This window comes from Poeciliopsis prolifica, unplaced genomic scaffold, assembly GCF_027474105.1.
Source record: "Poeciliopsis prolifica strain line A6 unplaced genomic scaffold, Auburn_PproV2 SCAFFOLD051, whole genome shotgun sequence".
NCBI classification, from domain to species: domain Eukaryota; kingdom Metazoa; phylum Chordata; class Actinopteri; order Cyprinodontiformes; family Poeciliidae; genus Poeciliopsis; species Poeciliopsis prolifica.
Window position 1 is genome coordinate 1,038,028 of NW_026562426.1, and position 24,576 is coordinate 1,062,603.

Here is a 24,576-nt window from a genome sequence, read left to right on the forward strand (position 1 = left end):
ATGTGTGTTATAAGTCCCGCCTCCCGCTCTGAGCGCCACAAGTTCCGAGGAACAAGCGAGTCAAGAGAGACATGGCAGAGGAAGCTCCAGCAGCAGCAGCCGCGCCGGCCAAGGCTCCGGCCAAAGCCCCGAAGAAGAAGTCCGCTCCCCGGGCCAAGAAGGACGGACCCAGCCTCCCGAAACTCATCGTGGCCGCGTGGCCGAGTCCAAGGAGCGCAAGGGGATGTCCCTGGCGGCCCTCAAGAAGGTGCTGGCCGGGAAGGGGGTGGACGTGAGCAAGGCCAACAAGCGCATCAACACCGCCGTCACCAGGCTCGTCACCAAAGGGACCCTGAGCCAGACCAAGGGCACCGGGGCCTCCGGCTCCTTCAAGCTCGCCAAGGAGCCCAAAGCCGCCAAACCGGCCAAGAAGGTGGTGAAGAAGAAGGCTCCCGTCAAGGCCAAGAAGCCCGCCGCCAAGAAGAGCGCAGCGGCCAAGAAGCCCGCCGCCAAGAAACCCGCAGCAGCAGCAGCGGCCAAGAAGTCCCCGAAGAAGGCTCCGGCCAAGAAACCCAAGGCCAAGAAGCCCGTCAAGAGCCCCAAGAAGGCCGCAGCGGCCAAGAAACCCAAAGCCGCCGCCGCCGCCGCCGTCAAGAAGCCCAAAGCCGCAGCCAAGAAAAGTCCGGCCAAGAAACCTGCAGCCAAGAAGGCCGCAGCCAAGAAGACCAAGAAGTAAACTGCTGCTTCAGCCGCTGCATTTCATTCACCAAAGGCTCTTTTAAGAGCCAACACACATTCTGCTAAAGAGCACGAGCTGTCCTCTCGTTTACCCATCATTCACTGCTGCACAAACATTTACATTCATCTACAACTCGCAGCTGCATGGTTTATTAATGCACTTACTTTACACAATCATGGGATTTACACTCAATACATGTACAACACGTCAATACTCACACCTTTTCCTCATGCCACGTCATTATATTACGTCACTCTTCAGCTTATTAAATCACTGTGCACAAATCAGCACAGACACAAGCAGCACTGCTTTATGAAACCAACATGTATAAGATTAAATATGGATTTGCAACAAGTAGTCAAAAAAAAAATCAGAAAAAAATGCAAACAGAATAAACTGTTATATTTAGTTATGAAAACAGAAATTATTTTCATATTTAATCAATACCAATGAATTCGTGAAATGTGTTACTAAATTATATTTTTGGGAAAACAATTTTCTCAAATCTCAAATAATTCAAACTTCACGATAGTTAATGGAGATGAAATTATTCCCTTCAGATGCAGGAGAGGATTTTCATTCACCTGCCTTTTCAGTCTCATCTAAATTGAAGTTTTGCTTTTTGTTTGTTTTAAAGAACGTTCTCCATCGTCAGTCCTGTGGGAGGAGCCGCTCAGCTCAGCTCGGCTCCTCATAGGTCCGCAGTTCACATATAAAGCCGACACTCTGCGGCTCGCGCTCACATTCGTCTCTGTGTTTCTGCAGAAGAAGAAGAAAAACAGCAACATGAGCGGCAGAGGAAAGGGAGGCAAAGGACTCGGTAAAGGAGGCGCCAAGCGTCACCGGAAAGTTCTCCGTGACAACATCCAGGGAATCACCAAGCCCGCCATCCGCCGTCTGGCTCGCCGCGGGGGAGTCAAGCGCATCTCCGGCCTCATCTACGAGGAGACCCGCGGTGTGCTCAAGGTCTTCCTGGAGAACGTCATCCGCGACGCCGTCACCTACACCGAGCACGCCAAGAGGAAGACCGTCACCGCCATGGACGTGGTCTACGCTCTCAAGAGGCAGGGCCGCACTCTGTACGGCTTCGGGGGTTAAACTCGCAACCACTGCAAAAAAGCAAACCAACTAAACAAAACAAAGGCCCTTTTCAGGGCCACACACTCACCTCTTCATCAGCCAGTATTCCTGTAAATGTGGCTTTATAAATCTAATTATTTATGATTAACCTTCACTTCCTAAAGGACAAAGATGGCTTTTTGTGCAAATAACAATTTCTGCAATGAAACCCTTAAAACTATTCTAAACCAGAAAAGTATCATGTGGTTCCTCACCTTGTAAAACTGATGCTGACACCTGCTGGACCTAAAAAATAACTACAACCTTGTTGATACAGTTAACTGAGTGATTTGATGTCCGAGTTACAGTATCATTGTAATTTATTTAGTGAGTAAATATCAACATAACATCATAATCCAAGTGAAACAGTTCATGAAGTTGCATGTCGACTGGATCTATTTTTTCCCCCACAGATTTTGATGAAGACATTTCATAAAACGTTTTAGGAAACATTTGGTCTATTTTGCTCTTTTTAATGCAACTTCAGCTGTAGAGTTTGGATAGATTGCATTTTAGTGTCTCACAGGTTTCATCCATCTGAAGCAGATCAGAGACTAAATTGTACCATTTGATACTTTTTCAGCATTAAAAGCCTGTTTTAATAGTGAACCAAATCTCTTATTTCTCAAGGTCATGACATTGAGTTTTTGTTGGGTCCCACAATTGGTGAACAGAGTTGGGTGTTGCTCAGATTGAGCACTAACAGTATCTTCATATGAAAGAATCACTGAAAACACAAAAAAATCTTGGCAAAACTCAGTTCTTGCTTTGCTTCAAGTTCTCGCTGCCGCAATGTAGAAAACTTGCCAAAGGATGTTGAAAACAAATGATTGCAAGTTCCTGACAACGAATCGAATGTATTTCACTAGAGTAATTTGTAATATGGAACTTTTATATTTCTGTCTGAAGAAACCAAAGGACGTCTGTTATAAAAAGAATGAAGTGTTCATATATCTATAGTATTAGGATTGAATTGGCTAAAAATGAGGCTGTTTACTTTCGTTTCCCTTTTGGCGGGAGTTTTCCCGCCTTTCTTCGCGCGGCTGCGTGCAACGTTAGAAAAGCCACGTGGTTTCACTTCCAGCGCCTCAACCAATCAAAGCCATGAGACGCTACAGCTTCATTTACATACAGCGTGTATAACATCAGCTGTTCCCTCATCAGCAGTTCATTCGTCGCTGTTAGTTTTCAGAGACAACATGCCTGAACCCGCCAAGTCTGCGCCCAAGAAGGGCTCCAAGAAAGCCGTCACCAAAACCACCGGTAAAGGAGGCAAGAAGAAGAGAAGGACCAGGAAGGAGAGCTACGCCATCTACGTCTACAAGGTGCTCAAGCAGGTCCATCCCGACACCGGGATCTCCTCCAAGGCCATGAGCATCATGAACTCCTTTGTCAACGACATCTTTGAGCGCATCGCCTCTGAGGCCTCCCGTCTGGCTCACTACAACAAGCGATCCACCATCACCTCCAGGGAGATCCAGACCGCAGTGCGCCTCCTGCTGCCCGGTGAGCTGGCCAAGCACGCCGTGTCTGAGGGAACCAAGGCTGTCACCAAGTACACCAGCTCCAAGTAGACCGGCTAATGCTGTGAAAACAACCCAACGGCTCTTTTAAGAGCCACTCACTGCATCTGCAGAGCTTTGGTCTTGATGTTTAGATTTGTTTTTTTTTTGTTTGTTTTCTAATTCTACTAAAAGTTAAGATGCGACTAGAATCAGGGTGAAATCTGCACATTTCATGAAATAGACAACTTGGTAATATTCCTTCAGTGTTTCAATAATTCAGTCTACAAAAAGTCAAAACTGCTAGTTTGTTTATGAACAGATCTTTCAGGCAAAAGTATTTAATACTAAACATGCAAACATTTGTGTTGGGTGTGTGTGTAATCTGAAGGATAAACTCACCAGATTGCTCCCATAGCTGCACCCTAGAGCAAAGGGAGCAAAATTTTCTCTGTCTGGAAAAGTCATAGCCTCCCAAAATGGGTCAAACCTTCAGGACATGTGATTTATCATCTTTTAACAAACTGTGACGAGTTCTCGTCTTTGCTGTAAAAATGTCGGAAATGGAAAAACAATCAGACACACTGCATAGCCACATGCTGATCTCTACCACATGCAGCAAAAGGACCTTTTTTGGTCACTGGCCCAATCTGATCACTATGGAAAGTGTCTGGAGTTATCGAAAGATTACTTCAGCTTTCGTTGCTTATCAGATGCTCCTGGTTATACAGCACCTTTGTTTGGTTGCTACCCATCATTGCAAAAGGCCCAGTGATGAATGTAACAGCATATTAGTTCCACTGTACAGAAGCTCTAGTCAGGCATGTCATGCTAACTGTCCAAAAAATAAAAAAAACTTTTTAAATGTGTTAATACCCATAATGAGCTGTAAAAGAATATCTGGTGGAAGATCAAACATAATTTATAAGATTAAATTACTATGGGTCTGATTTTTTGGCAGTATTATGTTCTTGTTAAATATATTAAAATGTTAAACGTCTGAATACATAAAATGAAGTTAGAATGACACTGAATGGAAGAGGATTTATTATGAAACATTCTTATTTGCCAATATTGTAGATGGGTCTGGAAATGAGAATTTATTAAGAGCCGTTTGGGAGCCGAAAGAACCGGCTTTCTTAAAAAGAACCAAAATTCACGTAAATACAAAGCGGTTTGACTCTGTAAAGTACTTTAAGACAACACCGCTTATCGAAGTGATGAAACCCCAAACCGAGAAGAACAGAAAGTTTTAAATAATGAGGATTTGTTGCTCTCATGATAGATGAGTGTGTGGCTCTTAAAAGAGCCTTTTGTGCGTGTGTTGCTGGGCAAGAGCAGCGGGTTGGTCTACTTGGTCTTGGCGGCCTTCTCGGTCTTCTTGGGCAGCAGCACCGCCTGTATGTTGGGCAGCACTCCACCCTGAGCGATGGTGACTCCACCCAGCAGCTTGTTGAGCTCCTCGTCGTTGCGCACGGCCAGCTGCAGGTGACGCGGGATGATGCGGGTCTTCTTGTTGTCGCGGGCGGCGTTCCCGGCCAGCTCCAGGATCTCAGCGGTCAGATACTCGAGCACAGCGGCCAGATAGACGGGGGCTCCGGCACCGACCCGCTCCGCATAGTTGCCTTTGCGCAGCAGCCTGTGAACGCGGCCCACCGGGAACTGGAGTCCTGCTCTGGAGGAGCGGGTCTTGGCCTTGGCTCGGGCTTTTCCTCCGGTCTTTCCGCGGCCGCTCATTTTGCTGTTGTTGTTTGTTTCTGGAGACGAGACTGGAGAAAATATGAGCGGCAGCGGCTGAAAGCGGCTTTATATGTCCGCGCAGAGGAGCGGGACGATGCCGGCGACCAATCAGAAAAGCTCCCGGCAGAGCGGGACGGAGAGGCGGACTTTTTGAACGCGGCGTCCTCCAATGAGCGGCGGATATTCAGACGTGATCCGACGCCTCTGGGCGGGGCTGAGCTGCAGGAGGAGCCGCCGACCAACCAGGATCCGGAGCGGAGCTGCAACGTCACAGAGCGACGCCCAGAGCCTGAGCTTAAGAGCAGCGGAGCGTCGGCGGGTCGCAACATTTGGTTTTCTCTCTGGATCCCGATCGGAGCAGCGGAACATGGCCAGAACCAAGCAGACCGCCCGTAAATCCACCGGAGGCAAAGCCCCCAGGAAGCAGCTGGCCACCAAGGCGGCCAGGAAGAGCGCTCCGGCGACCGGCGGCGTGAAGAAGCCTCACCGCTACAGGCCCGGTACCGTGGCTCTGAGAGAGATCCGCCGCTACCAGAAGTCCACGGAGCTGCTCATCCGCAAGCTGCCCTTCCAGCGTCTGGTCCGAGAGATCGCTCAGGACTTCAAGACCGACCTGCGCTTCCAGAGCTCCGCCGTCATGGCTCTGCAGGAGGCCAGCGAGGCCTACCTGGTGGGGCTGTTCGAGGACACCAACCTGTGCGCCATCCACGCCAAGAGGGTCACCATCATGCCCAAAGACATACAGCTGGCCCGCCGCATCCGCGGAGAGAGAGCTTAGAGGCTCCAGCAGCTGCAACAACAACACAACGGCTCTTTTAAGAGCCACACATCAAACTTTAAGAGCCCATCCTGTTTTAAACTTTACTGCTTTAAGACACATTTTAACATTTTTTCTGTTTGTGCAAATCTAAAAGTTGATTTTTTTTCCTACTCAAAATAAGCCATTTTATCCCACACCAGCATCCACTGTCCATAAAAACTGTTTATCCAGAACTTCATGCCTGGATCTGATTTTTAGTACTTGTCCTGCAGAATGTCTAGAAATCAGGTCGTTTTTCTTTTGGTCCATCACTAAATTCATCCATGAGGAAACATCACTTCAGTTCATATTTTTCCCTCCTCCAATTTAAGCCTGCTTTTTTTATATAACCAAATCTCACCATTTGTCTAGGTAATTCATGCAGAGTTCTGCTCGGGTTCTGAAACTGGTTCAGGAACCTGCTTGGTGAACAGAGACAGAAATGAATCAACTCCAACAGAATAATCATTTTCCTCTCAGTCTTTTTTTCTCCAGTCTCATTATAAAGACTTGTGACCAAAAAACTATTGATATTCACATAGAATGAAAGTTTGACACAAGCCAATCATATTTGATTTTCGAAACATCAAATTGTACAATTATATGGTAAATGGAGCCGCAGCTTTTGTTTTGCCTCATAAAGAGCAGTGAAACACTCACCGGCGGAGTGGATGTAGCAGACAAACGGAAGCCTGGTTGCACAGGACAAAAATGTTCACTTGCCTAAATTTAGCACAGATGTAACTCCTCATATGACTGTGAGTGAGCTAATTAGAATTGAAAAATAGTCCCTGTTGCTGAAGAAGAAGGTGCTGCCATCAGACCAATTGAATATTCAATCTTTGTACAGGCCAATCCAGGGGCAGGCTTCATCAAGCAACACGCTCTGGGCCCTCAGGTTCTCCAGGTCGTTCCTCACTGTGGCCAGGTCGATGAAGTTCTTCCTGCAGTAGCTCTGAGCCCTGGACCAACTCATTTCTTCATCCACATAAACATACTCAGGATCCGGTTTAGTTCCTGTGGTTTAGGAGGATGGAAGACAGAGGTGAGCGGTTGGGCTACCCAAATTCCAGAAGAACTATATAGTTAACTGTACAGTGCTAGAACCATTGCTGTACCCAAATAAAACAAATGCAAGAAAAATGACCCATTTTCAACTACTTAATTATAAAACCCTAGAAGAAATTATAAGTCAATTAAGTTCAAGCTCCTGCTGTCTGAATGTTCTACCCACACATTTCCTTAAGGAAGTCCTGCCTGTTATTGCTACTGATCTGATCCAAATAGTAACTCATCACTCAAATCAGGCGTTTTCCCTCAGGCTTTGAAAACAGCAGTCATCAAACCACTGCTAAAAAAGAACAATCTGGACAAATCACTACTGCAGAATTACAGGCCGACCTCTGACCTCCCATTCATCAGCAAAGTTATTGAAAAAACTGTGTGTAAAAAATTAAATAGTTTCCTCATGATGACCAACTGCTTTGACTCTTTCCAATCTGGTTTTCGTGCTCATCACAGCACGGAGACTGCCCTCGTAAAAGTATTCAATGATATCCATATAAATACGGACATAAAGACGATTACAAAGTCGGCCTTCTATCACCTGTTGGACCTAAGTGCAGGTTTTGACTCTGTCGACCACGACATATTACTGAATCGACTGGAGAGTTGGGTTGGACTCTCCGGTTCGGTGCTCGACTGGTTTGAATCTTACATAAAGAACAGGGATTTCTTTGTTTCAATTGGAAACTTCTTATCAAAGAGGTCAAAGGTCACATGTGGGGTACCCCAAGGTTCAATGTTAGGACCCCTCTTATTTAATATTTATATTCTCCCACTAGCTCAGGTTATAACAGGAAATAATATTAGCTACCATAACTATGCGGATGATACTCAGCTCTACATTACGATGTCACCAGGTGGCTCTGAACCCATTCAATCACTGATCAATGCTTAGAACAGATAAATGTGTGGATGTGCCAAAACTTTTTCCAGCTGAACAGAATCAAAACTGAAGTCATTATTTTTGGACCTAAAGATCTAGAGTCAATGCACAGCTTCAGAAATTACAACTAAAAACTAGCGATCAGGCCGAAACCTGGGAGTAGTGACGGACTCGGACTTGAACCTTGCGAGCCACATAAAGACGATTACAAAGTCGGCCTTCTATCACCTGAAGAACATCTCCAGGATTAGAGGACTAATGTCTCAGCCACATCTAGAGAAACTCATCCATGCATTTATCTTTAGTAGCATTGATTATTGCAACAGCGTCTTTACAGGCCTGTCCAACAAATCAATCAAACAGCTGCAGCTGATCCAGAACGCTGCTGCTCGCGTTCTCACTAAAACCAGGAAGATAGAGAACATAACAGCAGTTTTAAAGTCCCTCCACTGGCTCCCTGTAGGTCAAAGAATAGATTTTAAAATACTGTTGTTAGTTTACAAATCACTGAACGGTTTAGCACCACAACAGCAAAAATCTGCTGTTGTTGTATCAACCTTCCAGAACCTCTCAGGTCTTCTGGTTCTGGTCTGCTCTGCATCCCCAGAACCAGAACCAAGAGAGAAGAAGCAGCTTTCAGCATCTATGCACCAAAAAATTGGAACAAACTTCCAGAAAACTGTAAAACAGCGGAAACCCTGACTTCCTTCAAATCTCAAGTAAAAACGCACCTTTTTAGAATTGTATTTGAAATGTAATATGTAACAATGTATTGTTTATTCTATGTTGCGTAACTTTGTGTTTTTGTGTTTATGATGTAAAGCACTTTGAAATGCCTTGCTGCTGAAATGTGCTATACAAATAAAATTTGATTAATTGATTGATAGAAGCGATTAATGTGAATATCCTTTCTGTGTGCTTTAGGTTGGAGGAAATTTGTCAATTCTCATATCCATGCAAACATACCCATGACTGACTGTAGGTAAATATTGCATCGAAAACATGAGATTTGCATTTATTTTTTTTCAGGAATCAATGACATGAGTTTCTTCAATTGAAACAAATACAAACATGAAGGGCAAACTGGTTCATGTTAAAATGGCCGTTTTTTCTTCCAGGGTGGTTTTTGTTTTCGCCTGTTTTTTTTTTTTTTCAAAAGGAATAATGAACAAGTTAAAAACTGTTCATTAGTAAAGTAAAACATAAACAAGGCTGATCTAATCAAAATAAGACACTGCTGAAGTCTGAGTGGTAAAATTGTGTCTGAGAGTTCAGAGGGGGGTTTTTCCTTGAGGCGAAGACGTACTGAAGCGAAACATTCGAAAGCGGAGACCATGAATGCGGAATGTTGATCTACTAAAAGTGATAATCAGCGCGGCAATATACTGTCCTTACCAAAGTTTGAAGGTCAAAACATAAAGCGCTCCAAAAGTTACCTTTGGTCAATGTCTCTTCCGTGCAGCGAAACCGTTCTGAAGCGAATCTTTCAAAAGCAAATTATTAAAAATCGGAGAGCATAAATGGAAAATGTCCAACTAAAAGAGATAATCAGCCTGGAAACATCCACTGACTTCACCAGAGTAAACATGCGCATCCCTGGTTGGGCTCGAACCACCAACCTTTCAGTTAACAGCCGAATGCGCTAAAAACGATTGAGCCAAAGAGACGGAGGTGCTGCAGTGCTGCAGGTGGTCCTGGCATAGAGGCATCACAGGCGCAACATCTTTGCCTCGCTCGTCAAATCCAATGCAAGACAGTGTTCGGTGGTAAGACAGTGTTCGGTGGTAAGACAGTGTTCGGTGGTAAGATAATGGGGAATTGCTTCAAACTCAAACACTGTTGTCGCCATGTTTTCCTTGCCAGACAGACTAGATTTCTATACTGTCCTTACCACAGTGTGAAGGTCAAAAGATAAAGCGCTCCAAAAGTTACCTTTGGTCAATATCTCTTCCGTAAAGCGAAACCGTTCTGAAGCGAATCTTTCAAAAGCGAATTTTTAAAAATCGGAGAGCATAAATGGAAAATGTCCAACTAAAAGGGATAATCAGCTTGGAAACATCCACTGACTTCACTGGAGTAAACATGCACGTCCCTGGGTGGGCTCGAACCACCAACCTTTCAGTTAACAGCCGAATGCGCTAACCGATTGCGCGACAGAGACGGAGGTGCTGCAGTGCTGCAGGTGGTCCTGGCATAGAGGCATCACAGACGCAATAGCTTAGCCTCGCTCGTTAAATCTAATGCAAGAACTGTGGCAAAAGACAGTGTTCGGTGTTCAGATGATGGGGAATTGCTTCAACCTCAAACACTGTTTTCGCCACGTGTTTCTTGCCAAACAGACTAGATTTCTATACTGTCCTTACCAATGTTTGAAGGTCAAAAGATAAAGCGCTCCAGAAGTTACCTTTGGTCAATGTCTCTTCTATGCAGCGAAACCGTACTGAAGCGAACCTTTCAAAAGCAAATTATTCAAAATCGGAGAGCATGAATGGAAAATGTCCAACTAAAAGGGATAATCAGCTTGGAATCATCCACTCACTTCACTGTAGTAAACATGCACGTCCCTGAGTGGGCTCGAACCACCAACCTTTCAGTTAACAGAAGAATGGGCTAACCTATTGTGCCACAGAGACGGAGGTGCTGCAGTGCTGCAGGTGGTCCTGGCATAGAGGCATCACAGGCGCAATAGCTTAGCCTCGCTTGTCAAATCCAATGCAAGACAGTGTTCGGTGGTAAGACAGCGTTCGGTGGTAAGACTGTTCGGTGGTAAGACAGTGTTCGGTGGTAAGATGATGGGGAATTGCTTCAAACTCAAACACTGTTTTCCATGTTTTCCTTGCCAAACAGACTAGATTTCTATACTGTCCTTACCAATGTTTGAAGGTCAAAAGATAAAGCGCTCCAAAAGTTACCTTTGGTCAATGTCTCTTCCATGCAGCGAAACCGTACTGAAGCGAATCTTTCAAAAGCAATTTTTCAAAATCGGAGAGCATGAATGGAAAATGTCCAACTAAAAGATAATCAGCCTGGAAACATCACTGACTTTCTGGTAAACATGCACGTCCCTGGGTGGGCTCGAACCACCAACCTTTCAGTTAACAGCCGAATGCGCTAACCGATTGCGCCACAGAGACGAGGTGCGGCAGGTGGTCCTGGCATAGAGGCATCACAGGCGCAATAGCTTAGCCTCGCTCGTCAAATCCAATGCAAGACAGTGTTCGGTGGCAAGACAGTGTTCGGTGGTAAGACAGTGTTCGGTGGTAAGATGATGGGGAATTGCTTCAAACTCAAACACTGTTTTCGCACGTGTTTCTTGCCAAACAGACTAGATTTCTATACTGTCCTTACCAGAGTTTGAAGGTCAAAAGATAAAGCGCACCAGAAGTTACCTTTGGTCAATGTCTCTTCCGTGCAGCGAAACCGTTCTGAAGCGAACTTTCAAAAGCGACTTCTTCAAAATCGGAGAGCATAAATGGAAAATGTCCAACTAAAAGAGATAATAGCTTGGAAACATCCACTGACTTTTCTGTGTAAACATGCACGTCCCTGGGTGGGCTCGAACCACCAACCTTTCAGTTAACAGCCGAATGCGCTAACCGATTGCGCCACAGAGACGGAGGTGCTGCAGTGGTGCAGGTGGTCCTGGCATAGAGGCATCACAGACGCAATAGCTTAGCCTCGCTCGTCAAATCCAATGCAAGACAGTGTTTGGTGGTAAGACAGTGTTCGGTGGTAAGACACTGTTCGGTGGTAAGATGATGGGGAATTGCTTCAAACTCAAACACTGTTTTCCATGTTTTCCTTGCCAAACAGACTAGATTTCTATACTGTCCTTACCAATGTTTGAAGGTCAAAAGATAAAGCGCTCCAAAAGTTACCTTTGGTCAATGTCTCTTCCATGCAGCGAAAACCGTACTGAAGCGAACCTTTCAAAAGCAAATTATTCAAAATCGGAGATCATGAATGGAAAATGTCCAACTAAAAGAGATAATCAGCCTGGAAACATCCACTGACTTTCCTGGAGTAAACATGCACGTCCCTGGGTGGGCTCGAACCACCAACCTTTCAGTTAACAGCCGAATGCGCTAACCTATTGCGCCACAGAGACGGAGGTGCTGCAGTGCTGCAGGTGGTCCTGGCATAGAGGCATCACAGACGCAATAGCTTAGCCTCGCTCGTCAAATCCAATGCAAGACAGTGTTCGGTGGCAAGACAGTGTTCGGTGGTAAGATGATGGGGAATTGCTTCAAACTCAAACACTGTTTTCCATGTTTTCCTTGCCAAACAGACTAGATTTCTATACTGTCCTTACCAATGTTTGAAGGTCAAAAGATAAAGCGCTCCAAAAGTTACCTTTGGTCAATGTCTCTTCCATGCAGCGAAACCGTACTGAAGCGAATCTTTCAAAAGCAAATTATTCAAAATCGGAGAGCATGAATGGAAAATGTCCAACTAAAAGAGATAATCAGCCTGGAAACATCCACTGACTTTCCTGGAGTAAACATGCACGTCCCTGGGTGGGCTCGAACCACCAACCTTTCAGTTAACAGCCGAATGCGCTAACCGATTGCGCCACAGAGACAGAGGTGCGGCAGGTGGTCCTGGCATAGAGGCATCACAGGCGCAATAGCTTAGCCTCGCTCGTCAAATCCAATGCAAGACAGTGTTCGGTGGCAAGACAGTGTTCGGTGGTAAGACAGTGTTCGGTGGTAAGACAGTGTTCGGTGGTAAGATGATGGGGAATTGCTTCAAACTCAAACACTGTTTTCGCCACGTGTTTCTTGCCAAACAGACTAGATTTCTATACTGTCCTTACCAGAGTTTGAAGGTCAAAAGATAAAGCGCACCAGAAGTTACCTTTGGTCAATGTCTCTTCCGTGCAGCGAAACCGTTCTGAAGCGAATCTTTCAAAAGCGAATTCTTCAAAATCGGAGAGCATAAATGGAAAATGTCCAACTAAAAGAGATAATAAGCTTGGAAACATCCACTGACTTTTCTGGTGTAAACATGCACGTCCCTGGGTGGGCTCGAACCACCAACCTTTCAGTTAACAGCCGAATGCGCTAACCGATTGCGCCACAGAGACGGAGGTGCTGCAGTGGTGCAGGTGGTCCTGGCATAGAGGCATCACAGACGCAATAGCTTAGCCTCGCTCGTCAAATCCAATGCAAGACAGTGTTTGGTGGTAACAGTGTTCGGTGGTAAGACACTGTTCGGTGGTAAGATGATGGGGAATTGCTTCAAACTCAAACACTGTTTTCCATGTTTTCCTTGCCAAACAGACTAGATTTCTATACTGTCCTTACCAATGTTTGAAGGTCAAAAGATAAAGCGCTCCAAAGTTACCTTTGGTCAATGTCTCTTCCATGCAGCGAAACCGTACTGAAGCGAACCTTTCAAAAGCAATTATTCAAAATCGGAGAGCATGAATGGAAAATGTCCAACTAAAAGAGATAATCAGCTGGAAACATCCACTGACTTTCCTGGAGTAAACATGCACGTCCCTGGGTGGGCTCGAACCACCAACCTTTCAGTTAACAGCCGAATGCGCTAACCTATTGCCACAGAGACGGAGGTGCTGCAGTGCTGCAGGTGGTCCTGGCATAGAGGCATCACAGGCGCAATAGCTTAGCCTCGCTTGTCAAATCCAATGCAAGACAGTGTTCGGTGGTAAGACAGTGTTCGGTGGTAAGACACTGTTCGGTGGTAAGACAGTGTTCGGTGGTAAGATGATGGGGAATTGCTTCAAACTCAAACACTGTTTTCCATGTTTTCCTTGCCAAACAGACTAGATTTCTATACTGTCCTTACCAATGTTTGAAGGTCAAAAGATAAAGCGCTCCAAAAGTTACCTTTGGTCAATGTCTCTTCCATGCAGCGAAACCGTACTGAAGCGAATCTTTCAAAAGCAAATTATTCAAAATCGGAGAGCATGAATGGAAAATGTCCAACTAAAAGAGATAATCAGCCTGGAAACATCCACTGACTTTCCTGGAGTAAACATGCACGTCCCTGGGTGGGCTCGAACCACCAACCTTTCAGTTAACAGCCGAATGCGCTAACCGATTGCGCCACAGAGACAGAGGTGCGGCAGGTGGTCCTGGCATAGAGGCATCACAGGTGCAATAGCTTAGCCTCGCTCGTCAAATCCAATGCAAGACAGTGTTCGGTGGCAAGACAGTGTTCGGTGGTAAGACAGGTTCGGTAAGATGATGGGAATTGCTTCAAACTCAAACACTGTTTTCGCCACGTGTTTTTGCCAAACAGACTAGATTTCTATACTGTCCTTACCAAGTTGAAGGTCAAAAGATAAAGCGCACCAGAAGTTACCTTTGGTCAATGTCTCTTCCGTGCAGCGAAACCGTTCTGAAGCGAATCTTTCAAACGCGACTTCTTCAAAATCGGAGAGCATAAATGGAAAATGTCCAACTAAAAGAGATAATAAGCTTGGAAACATCCACTGACTTTTCTGGTGTAAACATGCACGTCCCTGGGTGGGCTCGAACCACCAACCTTTCAGTTAACAGCCGAATGCGCTAACCGATTGCGCCACAGAGACGGAGGTGCTGCAGTGCAGGTGGTCCTGGCATAGAGGCATCACAGACGCAATAGCTTAGCCTCGCTCGTCAAATCCAATGCAAGACAGTGTTTGGTGGTAAGACAGTGTTCGGTGGTAAGACACTGTTCGGTGGTAAGATGATGGGGAATTGCTTCAAACTCAAACACTGTTTTCCATGTTTTCCTTGCCAAACAGACTAGATTTCTATACTGTCCTTACCAATGTTTGAAGGTCAAAAGATAAAGCGCTCCAAAAGTTACCTTGGTCAATGTCTCTTCCATGCAGCGAAAACCGTACTGAAGCGAACCTTTCAAAAGCAAATTATTCAAAATCGGAGAGCATGAATGGAAAATGTCCAACTAAAAGAGATAATCAGCCTGGAAACATCCACTGACTTTCCTGGAGTAAACATGCACGTCCCTGGGTGGGCTCGAACCACAACCAGTTCAGCCGAAAACTATGCGCCACAGAGACGAGCAGGCTGCAGGGATGGCATCACAGACGCAATAGCTTAGCCTCGCTCGTCAAATCCAATGCAAGACAGTGTTCGGTGGCAAGACAGTGTTCGGTGGTAAGATGATGGGGAATTGCTTCAAACTCAAACACTGTTTTCGCCACGTGTTTCTTGCCAAACAGACTAGATTTATATACTGTCCTTACCAGAGTTTGAAGGTCAAAAGATAAAGCGCACCAGAAGTTACCTTTGGTCAATGTCTCTTCCGTGCAGCGAAACCGTTCTGAAGCGAATCTTTCAAAAGCGAATTCTTCAAAATCGGAGAGCATAAATGGAAAATGTCCAACTAAAAGAGATAATAAGCTTGGAAACATCCACTGACTTTTCTGGTGTAAACATGCACGTCCCTGGGTGGGCTCGAACCACCAACCTTTCAGTTAACAGCCGAATGCGAGGCTGTTAACTGATAACGGTGGTAAGACACTGTTCGGTGGTAAGACAGTGTTCGGTGGTAAGATGATGGGGAATTGCTTCAAACTCAAACACTGTTTTCCATGTTTTCCTTGCCAAACAGACTAGATTTCTATACTGTCCTTACCAATGTTTGAAGGTCAAAAGATAAAGCGCTCCAAAAGTTACCTTTGGTCAATGTCTCTTCCATGCAGCGAAACCGTACTGAAGCGAACCTTTCAAAAGCAAATTATTCAAAATCGGAGAGCATGAATGGAAAATGTCCAACTAAAAGAGATAATCAGCCTGGAAACATCCACTGACTTTCCTGGAGTAAACATGCACGTCCCTGGGTGGGCTCGAACCACCAACCTTTCAGGTAACAGCCGAATGCGCTAACCTATTGCGCCACAGAGACGGAGGTGCTGCAGTGCTGCAGGTGGTCCTGGCATAGAGGCATCACAGACGCAATAGCTTAGCCTCGCTCGTCAAATCCAATGCAAGACAGTGTTCGGTGGCAAGACAGTGTTCGTGGTAATGATGGGGAATTGCTTCAAACTCAAACACTGTTTTCGCCACGTGTTTCTTGCCAAACAGACTAGATTTATATACTGTCCTTACCAGAGTTTGAAGGTCAAAAGATAAAGCGCACCAGAAGTTACCTTTGGTCAATGTCTCTTCCGTGCAGCGAAACCGTTCTGAAGCGAATCTTTCAAAAGCGAATTCTTCAAAATCGGAGCATAAATGGAAAATGTCCAACTAAAAGAGATAATAAGCTTGGAAACATCCACTGACTTTTCTGGTGTAAACATGCACGTCCCTGGGTGGGCTCGAACCACCAACCTTTCAGTTAACAGCCGAATGCGAGGCTGTTAACTGATAACGGTGGTAAGACACTGTTCGGTGGTAAGACAGTGTTCGGTGGTAAGATGATGGGGAATTGCTTCAAACTCAAACACTGTTTTCCATGTTTTCCTTGCCAAACAGACTAGATTTCTATACTGTCCTTACCAATGTTTGAAGGTCAAAAGATAAAGCGCTCCAAAAGTTACCTTTGGTCAATGTCTCTTCCATGCAGCGAAACCGTACTGAAGCGAATCTTTCAAAAGCAAATTATTCAAAATCGGAGAGCATGAATGGAAAATGTCCAACTAAAAGAGATAATCAGCCTGGAAACATCCACTGACTTTCCTGGAGTAAACATGCACGTCCCTGGGTGGGCTCGAACCACCAACCTTTCAGTTAACAGCCGAATGCGCTAACCGATTGCGCCACAGAGACAGAGGTGCGGCAGGTGGTCCTGGCATAGAGGCATCACAGGCGCAATAGCTTAGCCTCGCTCGTCAAATCCAATGCAAGACAGTGTTCGGTGGCAAGACAGTGTTCGGTGGTAAGACAGTGTTCGGTGGTAAGATGATGGAGAATTGCTTCAAACTCAAACACTGTTTTCGCCACGTGTTTCTTGCCAAACAGACTAGATTTCTATACTGTCCTTACCAGAGTTTGAAGGTCAAAACATAAAGCGCACCAGAAGTTACCTTTGGTCAATGTCTCTTCCGTGCAGTGAAACCGTTCTGAAGCGAATCTTTCAAAAGCGAATTCTTCAAAATCGGAGAGCATAAATGGAAAATGTCCAACTAAAAGAGATAATAAGCTTGGAAACATCCACTGACTTTTCTGGTGTAAACATGCACGTCCCTGGGTGGGCTCGAACCACCAACCTTTCAGTTAACAGCCGAATGCGCTAACCGATTGCGCCACAGAGACGGAGGTGCTGCAGTGCTGCAAGTGGTCCTGCATAGAGGCATCACAGACGCAATAGCTTAGCCTCGCTTGTCAAATCCAATGCAAGACAGTGTTCGGTGGTAAGACAGTGTTCGGTGGTAAGACACTGTTCGGTGGTAAGACAGTGTTCGGTGGTAAGATGATGGGGAATTGCTTCAAACTCAAACATGTTTTCCATGTTTTCCTTGCCAAACAGACTAGATTTCTATACTGTCCTTACCAATGTTTGAAGGTCAAAAGATAAAGCGCTCCAAAAGTTACCTTTGGTCAATGTCTCTTCCATGCAGCGAAACCGTACTGAAGCGAACCTTTCAAAAGCGAATTTTTCAAAATCGGAGAGCATAAATGGAAAATGTCCAACTAAAAGGGATAATCAGCTTGGAAACATCCACTCACTTCACTGTAGTAAACATGCACGTCCCTGAGTGGGCTCGAACCACCAACCTTTCAGTTTACAGCCGAATGCGCTAACCTATTGCACCACAGAGACAGAGGTGCTGCAGTGCTGCAGGTGGTCCTGGCATAGAGGCATCACAGGCGCAACATCTTTGCCTCGCTCGTCAAATCCAATGCAAGACAGTGTTCGGTGGTAAGACACTGTTCGGTGGTAAGACACTGTTCGGTGGTAAGACAGTGTTCGTGGTAAGATGATGGGAATTGCTTCAAACTCAAACACTGTTTTCCATGTTTTCCTTGCCAAACAGACTAGATTTCTATACTGTCCTTACCAATGTTTGAAGGTCAAAAGATAAAGCGCTCCAAAAGTTACCTTTGGTCAATGTCTCTTCCATGCAGCGAAACCGTACTGAAGCGAACCTTTCAAAAGCGAATTTTTCAAAATCGGAGAGCATAAATGGAAAATGTCCAACTAAAAGGGATAATCAGCTTGGAAACATCCACTCACTTCACTGTAGTAAACATGCACGTCTCTGGGTGGGCTCGAACCACCAACCTTTCAGTTAACAGCCGAATGCGCTAACCGATTGCGCCACAGAGACGGAGGTGCTGCAGTCCTGCAGGTGGTCCTGGCATAGAGGCATCACAGACGCAATAGCTTAGCCTCGCTCGTTAAATCTAATGCAAGAACTGTCGCAAAAGACAGTTTTCGGTGTTCAGATGATGGGGAATTGCTTCAACCTCAAACACTGTTTTCGCCACGTGTTTCTTGCCAAACAGGCTAGATTTATATACTGTCCTTACCAGAGTTTGAAGGTCAAAACATAAAGCGCACCAGAAGTTACCTTTGGTCAATGTCTCTTCCATGCAGCGAAACCATTCTGAAGCGAATCTTTCAAAAGTGAATTATTCAAAATCGGAGAGCATAAATGGAAAATGTCCAACTAAAGGAGATAATCAGCTTGGAAACATCCACTGACTTTCCTGGAGTAAACATGCACGTCCCTGGGTGGGCTTGAACCACCAACCTTTCAGTTAACAGCCGAATGCGCTAACCTATTGCGCCACAGAGACGGAGGTGCTGCAGTGCTGCAGGTGGTCCTGGCATAGAGGCATCACAGGCGCAATAGCTTAGCCTCACTTGTCAAATCCAATGCAAGACAGTGCTCGGTCGTAAGACAGTGTTCGGTGGTAAGACACTGTTCGGTGGTAAGACAGTGTTCGGTGGTAAGATGATGGGGAATTGCTTCAAACTCAAACACTGTTTTCCATGTTTTCCTTGCCAACAGACTAGATTTCTATACTGTCCTTACCAATGTTTGAAGGTCAAAAGATAAAGCGCTCCAAAAGTTACCTTTGGTCAATGTCTCTTCCATGCAGCGAAACCGTACTGAAGCGAACCTTTCAAAAGCGAATTTTTCAAAATCGGAGAGCATAAATGGAAAATGTCCAACTAAAAGGGATAATCAGCCTGGAAACATCCACTGACTTTGCTGGAGTAAACATGCACATCCCTGGGTGGGCTCGAACCACCAACCTTTCAGTTAACAGCCGAATGCGCTAACCTATTGCGCCACAGAGACAGAGGTGCAGCAGGTGGTCCTGGCATAGAGGCATCACAGGCACAATAGCTTAGCCTCGCTCGTCAAATCCAATGCAAGACAATGTTCGGTCGTAAGACAGTGTTCGGTGGCAAGACAGTGTTCGGTGGTAAGACAGTGTTCGGTGGTAAGATGATGGGGAATTGCTTCAAACTCAAACACTGTTTTCCATGTTTTCCTTGCCAAACAGACTAGATTTCTATACTGTCTGTGGAGGTTCCTCCATCTTCTCAGTGTTCTTGTTCTTTAGTGTTTTAGTTAATTTATGTTATTGATATATTTACTTTTGGTTATATCACTTTTTCTTTGGTGGGTTTTGGTATTAAGTTGTTTACTAAATTGGGTGCACACATTTTAGTAAACGCTTGGTTTATTTAGAATATTAATTATTTTGTTTTTGGTTGAGTTGAAGGACTGGCTGGGAGGAGTTGATTGTCTCAAACCAGTAATTGGAACCAACCATCAGGCTGCGGGAAGCAGGGAATTTGATGTGGAAGACTCCTCCTCTCGCCCTATTGACATCTTCCTCTCACTCTATTGTTATAATATTTATGGTGTTAGGTTGTTTTGTTTTATAGTTGTGTTAAAGTAAAATGTTGTGATTTGAATTTATTTATGTTTATGTATTGGTTGTTTTTGTTTGTTCCCCCACCCCTCCTTGTGTGTGTGTGTAGGCTAGCCTTTGTATATAAATTCCCCTGTGTGTTCATTGAGAAGAGTCAGTTAGTTTGTTTGAGTTGGTATGCTTTAGTTGATTATTTTTGGGCCCATTTTTCTTATATTTCTTTTTGAAATTTGTTGTAAAAAAATCTTTAACTCTTTGAAAAATTAAATAGTTATTTTTTTTATGCCTTTGTCCTTGAGTTTGCTGGTCGGACCATCACAGTTGATGTCAGAAGTGGGATCCTCCAGTTAAGGACAAAGGTATATTTCTTAATTTTTTTCTTTTTTTTTTTTTTTTTTTGTGGAAACTAAAAAAAACCCTAAACCATGAGAGGAGCCAGAGGTGGAGGTGGTAAAACCAAGGCAGCTCCATCAGACAAAGAAGCGCAAACAGAGCATGAAGGGTGAAGGGTGTGGTGCAGTTTGTGAAGAGGAGGAAGTGGATGAAGAAGGGAAAGAGCCAACCATATCTGACTTGGCAGGAATCCTGCAGGCCTACATTGGGCAGCAAAAAGATCGAGAGGCACAGTGGGAGCAAGAAATGTCACGTCAGGATTACAGGTTTAAGGCTCTCCAACACCAGTTCAGTTTATTTCAAGAGGAGTTTCAGGCCCAGTCTTCTGCAGGCCTGAGGCCTATTGTGCAAGACCACGCTCCTCATCTGTTGGATTGAAGCCTGATGTGGATAGTTCACTTCCAGAACCTGCTCTGTCGGCTGTTAAATCAGGTGATTCAATTTCTACACATTTCTATAAAGAACCAAAACTGCAAAAGCTAAGTGAGGAGGATGATATTGAGCATTTCCTCATAACTTTGAGAGGATAGCATGTGTTTGCAGATGGCCAAAAAGTGACTGGGCATTTCAATTGATTCCACTATTGACTGGTAAAGCCAGGAGTGCATATGTACATATGGATATGGAGGAATCGATGAACTATGATAATGTTAAAGCTGCTATTTTACAGAAATATGAAATTAACAGCGAGACTTATCGTCAGAGGTTCCGTTCTCTTCATGTGGAACCGAATGAGTCTCCCAAGGAACTTTATGTGAGACTTAAAGAACTGTATGGCAAATGGGTTCAACCCCGAGGTAAGACTGTTGAAGAGATAAATGACGTCATAATTCTTGAACAGTATTTCCGAATGTTGTCCCCAGAACTCCAAGTTTGGATTAAGGAACGAAACCCCAAAAATGCAGCCGAGGCAGTTTCCCTCGCGGATGCCTTTGTGGCCGCCCGTAGGAAGACTCAACCGTGGGTTTTTAGAACTGCAAAAAGGGAGTTTACTCCAACTTCAGGTAACTCCAGTCGAACTGAAAATGAGTAAGCAGTTTGGAAAAGAAAAAGGTTTTTCCCCCGGTCAAACAAAAAACTTTGAAAAAACGCATCTGCTATCTATGTGGCCAGGAGGGCCCCACAAAGCCTATGTGTCCTCAAAATCCTGCAAACCTCTCTCAGATGTGTTGTTCCCAGAGAGAACCATGTTTTGAACAGACAAACCAGCCACTGATGGAGACTACAGTGGAGATAGAGGGGCAAAAGGTCAAAGCCCTGATTGACACAGGAAGCACCCAGACATTGGTACACCGCAGGTATGTCCCACCGCATATTATTTGCACCTCTGAAACCATACCCATCTGCTGTGTCCATGGGGATGAAAAACAATATCCAACAGCAGATATTTACATGAGAGTGCAAGGACATGTTTACCTGTTAAAGGTGGGTGTTATGGATGCATTACCCTTTCCTGTTGTCTTGGGAAATGATCTTCCAATTCTCCCTGACCTAGTGAATGGTTTTAAAATGTGTAATGTTGTATTGACACGATCCCAAGCAAAGACTTTTGGGGAAGATGAGTCCAGTCTAAGAGCCTTGCCATTTTTTGGGGCTGAGATTGAAGAAGGTCAAACTAAAGAACGCAAGTCTCGTGCACAGCGCAAGCGAGAAAAATTCAAACATACCACAGCCCTTCCTGTGTTACCTGAACCTGAGGTGCAGTTAGACTTTGAAATTCCTGATAATATTAGTGAGCTGCAGCACCAGGATGGAAGTCTGACTGACCTTATTAAGAGGGTTGAAGCAGCAGGTGGAGCTGCAGAGGAATTTCATATGCAAAATGGCATCCTCTATAGGAGACATGGAGATGTACAACAACTGGTGTTGCCCAGAAAGGTCAGAAAAACAGTATTAATTTTGGGCCATGCAATTCCCTGGGCTGGCCACCTGGGGAAACATAAAACCATAGCCCGAATCCAACGGTGTTTCTACTGGCCTGGATTACACAAAGATGTTGCCAGCTTTTGCAGGAGTTGTCCTCAATGTCAGAAAACATCCACCAGATTTGCAGCGAGAGCTCCTCTTCAACCCCTTCCTATTATAAATACACCATTTGACCGTTTGGGCATGGATGTGGTGGGTCCAGTGGAGAAGAGCAAATCAGGTAACCGATTTATGTTGGTTATTACTGATTATGCAACAAAGTATCCGGAAGTGTTCCCTCTGAAATCTGTTAAGGCTAAGACTGTTGCCTTTTGCTTAGTTCAGTTTTTTTCACGAGTGGGGTTCCCCAAAGAAATATTGACTGATCAAGGGACTAATTTTATGTCCAAATTACTGAACGATGTATATAAACTGATTGGCATTAAGGGACTGAGAACCACCCCATATCACCCGCAAACTGACGGACTCACAGAGAGATTTAATCAGACTCTTAAAAACATGCTTCGTAAGTTATCAATGAAACTGGGTCTGATTGGGATCAGTGGCTCCCTTACCTCTTGTTTGCATATCGGGAGGTACCCCAAGCCTCTACCGGGTTTTCCCCCTTTGAGTTGCTTTTTGGGCATGAGGTCCGAGGTCCACTGGCCCTTTTGAAGGAAAGGTGGGAGGGGGAGAAACCTGCAAAGGAACCTGTTAATACAATTTCTTATGTCCTCCAGATGAGAGAGAAATTGGAAAAGATGACCTCATTGGCTCAGGAGTATATGCGTGCCTCCCAACAAAAGCAAAAAACCTGGTATGATCAAACTACTCAGGAAAGAAGTTTTGAGCCAGGTCATAAGGTGTTGGTACTACTCCCTACTGATGACAGTAAGTTTTTGGCTCAGTGGAAAGGTCCATATGAGGTTGTTCAAAAACTGGGTCCCACCACTTACAAGATCTGTACTCCAGATCAGAGACGCCGTACTAGAGTTCTTCACATTAACCTGCTAAAGGAGTGGGTCTCAAGGCCTGAGGGGAAGCAAGATGTATTTTTTATTAGAAGTGTATCAGACGAGGAGGTGGAGGAACAATACCTGCCTCTACCGTCAGCTTCTGCTCTTGACCTGAGTCATCTCTCCCCAGAGCAGCAGTTACAAGTGAGAGCCCTTTGTAACATCAATGTGTTTCAGGATAATCCTGGACGTACGGACTATATTGAACATGAGATTCGTTTAAAAGAGGATGCAGTTGTGAAGCGAAGGAGCTACAGGATCCCTGAGCGTCTCCTTGGCCCTTTAAAAGAGGAGATTGAATTAATGCTTTCTCTGGGTATCATTGAGCCTTCTCATAGTGACTGGTGTAATCCTATTGTCCTTGTACCAAAAAAGGATGGCACCATGAGATTCTGTATAGACTTCCGTTATTTGAACTCTGTTTCCAAGTTTGACTCGTATCCAACTCCACGCATCGATGATTTGATTTGCTGTCTTGGGAAAGCAAAATATCTTACTACCATTGATCTCTCTAAAGGTTATTGGCAGGTTCCCCTTTCCACCAGGTCTCGTGAGCTGACAGCTTTCCGGACACCTTGGGGCCTCCATCAGTTCACTGTCATGCCTTTTGGGCTCCATGGAGCACCTGCAACCTTCCAGAGACTTATGGATAAGGTACTGGAAGGCTTCTCAAATTTTGCATCTGCTTATTTAGATGATATTGTCATCTACAGTGACAGCTGGGAGGATCATCTCCAACATCTTAAGGCTGTTTTTGAGTCTCTTCGTGCTGCAGGCCTGACTGTTAATGCAGCTAAATGTACCCTTGCCAAAAAGGAAGTTCAGTACCTTGGACATATTATTGGCAATGGAGTCATTAAACCTCAGATCCAAAAGGTGCAAGCAATTCAGTCATGTCCTCGACCCCAGACCAGGACACAGCTAAAATCCTTTCTTGGGATGTCGGGTTGGTACCATAAGTTCATTCCTAACTTTTCTACCAGAGCTGCTGTTCTTACAGATATGACCAGTCCCAAGAAATCTAATCAGCTTCAGTGGTCGGAGGAGGCGGACCGAGCTTTTAAGGACATCCAAGGCGCTTTGAGTGGACCGTCAACATTACACTGCCCTAACTTTGACCAGCCATTTATTTTGCAAACTGATGCATCCGGGCGTGGGCTGGGTGCAGTGCTGCTTCAAGGACCTCCAGGGGAACGTCATCCTATTGCTTTTATAAGCAGAAAGCTCTACCCAAGGGAAACTCGATACTCCACCATAGAAAAGGAGTGCCTCGCTGTGAAGTGGGCTTTAGATTCACTTAAATATTATCTATTGGGGACAAGATTCATCCTAGAAATGGACCATAAGGCTCTAAAGTGGCTTGAAAGAATGAAAGACTCAAACAGCAGGATAACCCGCTGGTACCTGGCAATGCAACCATTCCAGTTTGACGTTCATCACATCCCGGGGAAGCTGAACACGACTGCCGACTACCTGTCACGCTGGCCCATGGAGTTTCCAGAAGAGGGGGAGTGTGTGGAGGTTCCTCCATCTTCTCAGTGTTAAGTGTTCTTTTCTTTAGTGTTAGTATTTAGTTAATGTTTTATATTGATAATATTTACATTGGTTATATCACTTTTTCTTTGG

General features: G+C 44.9%; 5 protein-coding genes and 15 non-coding genes across 20 annotated transcripts; 4 read left to right on the top strand and 16 right to left on the bottom strand.

Moving 5' to 3' along the window:
* Nucleotides 1-55: 55 nt before the first annotated feature.
* LOC129378211 (histone H1) lies at nt 56-1,052 on the top strand. The gene is given in 2 exon segments (XM_055058509.1): nt 56-189; nt 192-1,052. Coding segments are annotated over 2 exon segments (642 nt in total). The 5' UTR covers nt 56-71; the 3' UTR covers nt 716-1,052.
* A 395-nt stretch (nt 1,053-1,447) lies between these two features.
* On the top strand, nt 1,448-2,285 carry LOC129378220 (histone H4). Its single transcript, XM_055058514.1, has one exon. The coding sequence runs from the start codon at nt 1,505-1,507 to the stop codon at nt 1,814-1,816; it is 312 nt and encodes a 103-aa protein (XP_054914489.1). The 5' UTR covers nt 1,448-1,504; the 3' UTR covers nt 1,817-2,285.
* A 738-nt stretch (nt 2,286-3,023) lies between these two features.
* On the top strand, nt 3,024-3,434 carry LOC129378219 (histone H2B 1/2-like). Its single transcript, XM_055058513.1, has one exon. The coding sequence runs from the start codon at nt 3,037-3,039 to the stop codon at nt 3,409-3,411; it is 375 nt and encodes a 124-aa protein (XP_054914488.1). The 5' UTR covers nt 3,024-3,036; the 3' UTR covers nt 3,412-3,434.
* A 1,192-nt stretch (nt 3,435-4,626) lies between these two features.
* On the bottom strand, nt 4,627-5,103 carry LOC129378223 (histone H2A-like). Its single transcript, XM_055058516.1, has one exon. The coding sequence runs from the start codon at nt 5,074-5,076 to the stop codon at nt 4,690-4,692; it is 387 nt and encodes a 128-aa protein (XP_054914491.1). The 5' UTR covers nt 5,077-5,103; the 3' UTR covers nt 4,627-4,689.
* A 282-nt stretch (nt 5,104-5,385) lies between these two features.
* Nucleotides 5,386-5,879, top strand: LOC129378213 (histone H3). Its single transcript, XM_055058510.1, has one exon. The coding sequence runs from the start codon at nt 5,447-5,449 to the stop codon at nt 5,855-5,857; it is 411 nt and encodes a 136-aa protein (XP_054914485.1). The 5' UTR covers nt 5,386-5,446; the 3' UTR covers nt 5,858-5,879.
* Nucleotides 5,880-9,913: 4,034 nt separating this feature from the next.
* trnan-guu (transfer RNA asparagine (anticodon GUU)) lies at nt 9,914-9,987 on the bottom strand. The gene has a single exon. It is a non-coding gene; the product is annotated as a tRNA-Asn (tRNA).
* Nucleotides 9,988-10,886: 899 nt separating this feature from the next.
* On the bottom strand, nt 10,887-10,960 carry trnan-guu (transfer RNA asparagine (anticodon GUU)). Its single transcript has one exon. It is a non-coding gene; the product is annotated as a tRNA-Asn (tRNA).
* A 407-nt stretch (nt 10,961-11,367) lies between these two features.
* Nucleotides 11,368-11,441, bottom strand: trnan-guu (transfer RNA asparagine (anticodon GUU)). The gene has a single exon. It is a non-coding gene; the product is annotated as a tRNA-Asn (tRNA).
* A 419-nt stretch (nt 11,442-11,860) lies between these two features.
* trnan-guu (transfer RNA asparagine (anticodon GUU)) lies at nt 11,861-11,934 on the bottom strand. Its single transcript has one exon. It is a non-coding gene; the product is annotated as a tRNA-Asn (tRNA).
* A 400-nt stretch (nt 11,935-12,334) lies between these two features.
* On the bottom strand, nt 12,335-12,408 carry trnan-guu (transfer RNA asparagine (anticodon GUU)). The gene has a single exon. It is a non-coding gene; the product is annotated as a tRNA-Asn (tRNA).
* Nucleotides 12,409-12,838: 430 nt separating this feature from the next.
* Nucleotides 12,839-12,912, bottom strand: trnan-guu (transfer RNA asparagine (anticodon GUU)). The gene has a single exon. It is a non-coding gene; the product is annotated as a tRNA-Asn (tRNA).
* A 921-nt stretch (nt 12,913-13,833) lies between these two features.
* Nucleotides 13,834-13,907, bottom strand: trnan-guu (transfer RNA asparagine (anticodon GUU)). Its single transcript has one exon. It is a non-coding gene; the product is annotated as a tRNA-Asn (tRNA).
* A 404-nt stretch (nt 13,908-14,311) lies between these two features.
* trnan-guu (transfer RNA asparagine (anticodon GUU)) lies at nt 14,312-14,385 on the bottom strand. Its single transcript has one exon. It is a non-coding gene; the product is annotated as a tRNA-Asn (tRNA).
* Nucleotides 14,386-15,633: 1,248 nt separating this feature from the next.
* trnan-guu (transfer RNA asparagine (anticodon GUU)) lies at nt 15,634-15,707 on the bottom strand. Its single transcript has one exon. It is a non-coding gene; the product is annotated as a tRNA-Asn (tRNA).
* Nucleotides 15,708-16,496: 789 nt separating this feature from the next.
* Nucleotides 16,497-16,570, bottom strand: trnan-guu (transfer RNA asparagine (anticodon GUU)). Its single transcript has one exon. It is a non-coding gene; the product is annotated as a tRNA-Asn (tRNA).
* Nucleotides 16,571-16,982: 412 nt separating this feature from the next.
* trnan-guu (transfer RNA asparagine (anticodon GUU)) lies at nt 16,983-17,056 on the bottom strand. The gene has a single exon. It is a non-coding gene; the product is annotated as a tRNA-Asn (tRNA).
* A 434-nt stretch (nt 17,057-17,490) lies between these two features.
* trnay-gua (transfer RNA tyrosine (anticodon GUA)) lies at nt 17,491-17,564 on the bottom strand. Its single transcript has one exon. It is a non-coding gene; the product is annotated as a tRNA-Tyr (tRNA).
* Nucleotides 17,565-17,998: 434 nt separating this feature from the next.
* Nucleotides 17,999-18,072, bottom strand: trnan-guu (transfer RNA asparagine (anticodon GUU)). Its single transcript has one exon. It is a non-coding gene; the product is annotated as a tRNA-Asn (tRNA).
* Nucleotides 18,073-18,470: 398 nt separating this feature from the next.
* Nucleotides 18,471-18,544, bottom strand: trnan-guu (transfer RNA asparagine (anticodon GUU)). Its single transcript has one exon. It is a non-coding gene; the product is annotated as a tRNA-Asn (tRNA).
* A 435-nt stretch (nt 18,545-18,979) lies between these two features.
* Nucleotides 18,980-19,053, bottom strand: trnan-guu (transfer RNA asparagine (anticodon GUU)). The gene has a single exon. It is a non-coding gene; the product is annotated as a tRNA-Asn (tRNA).
* Nucleotides 19,054-24,576: the final 5,523 nt, after the last annotated feature.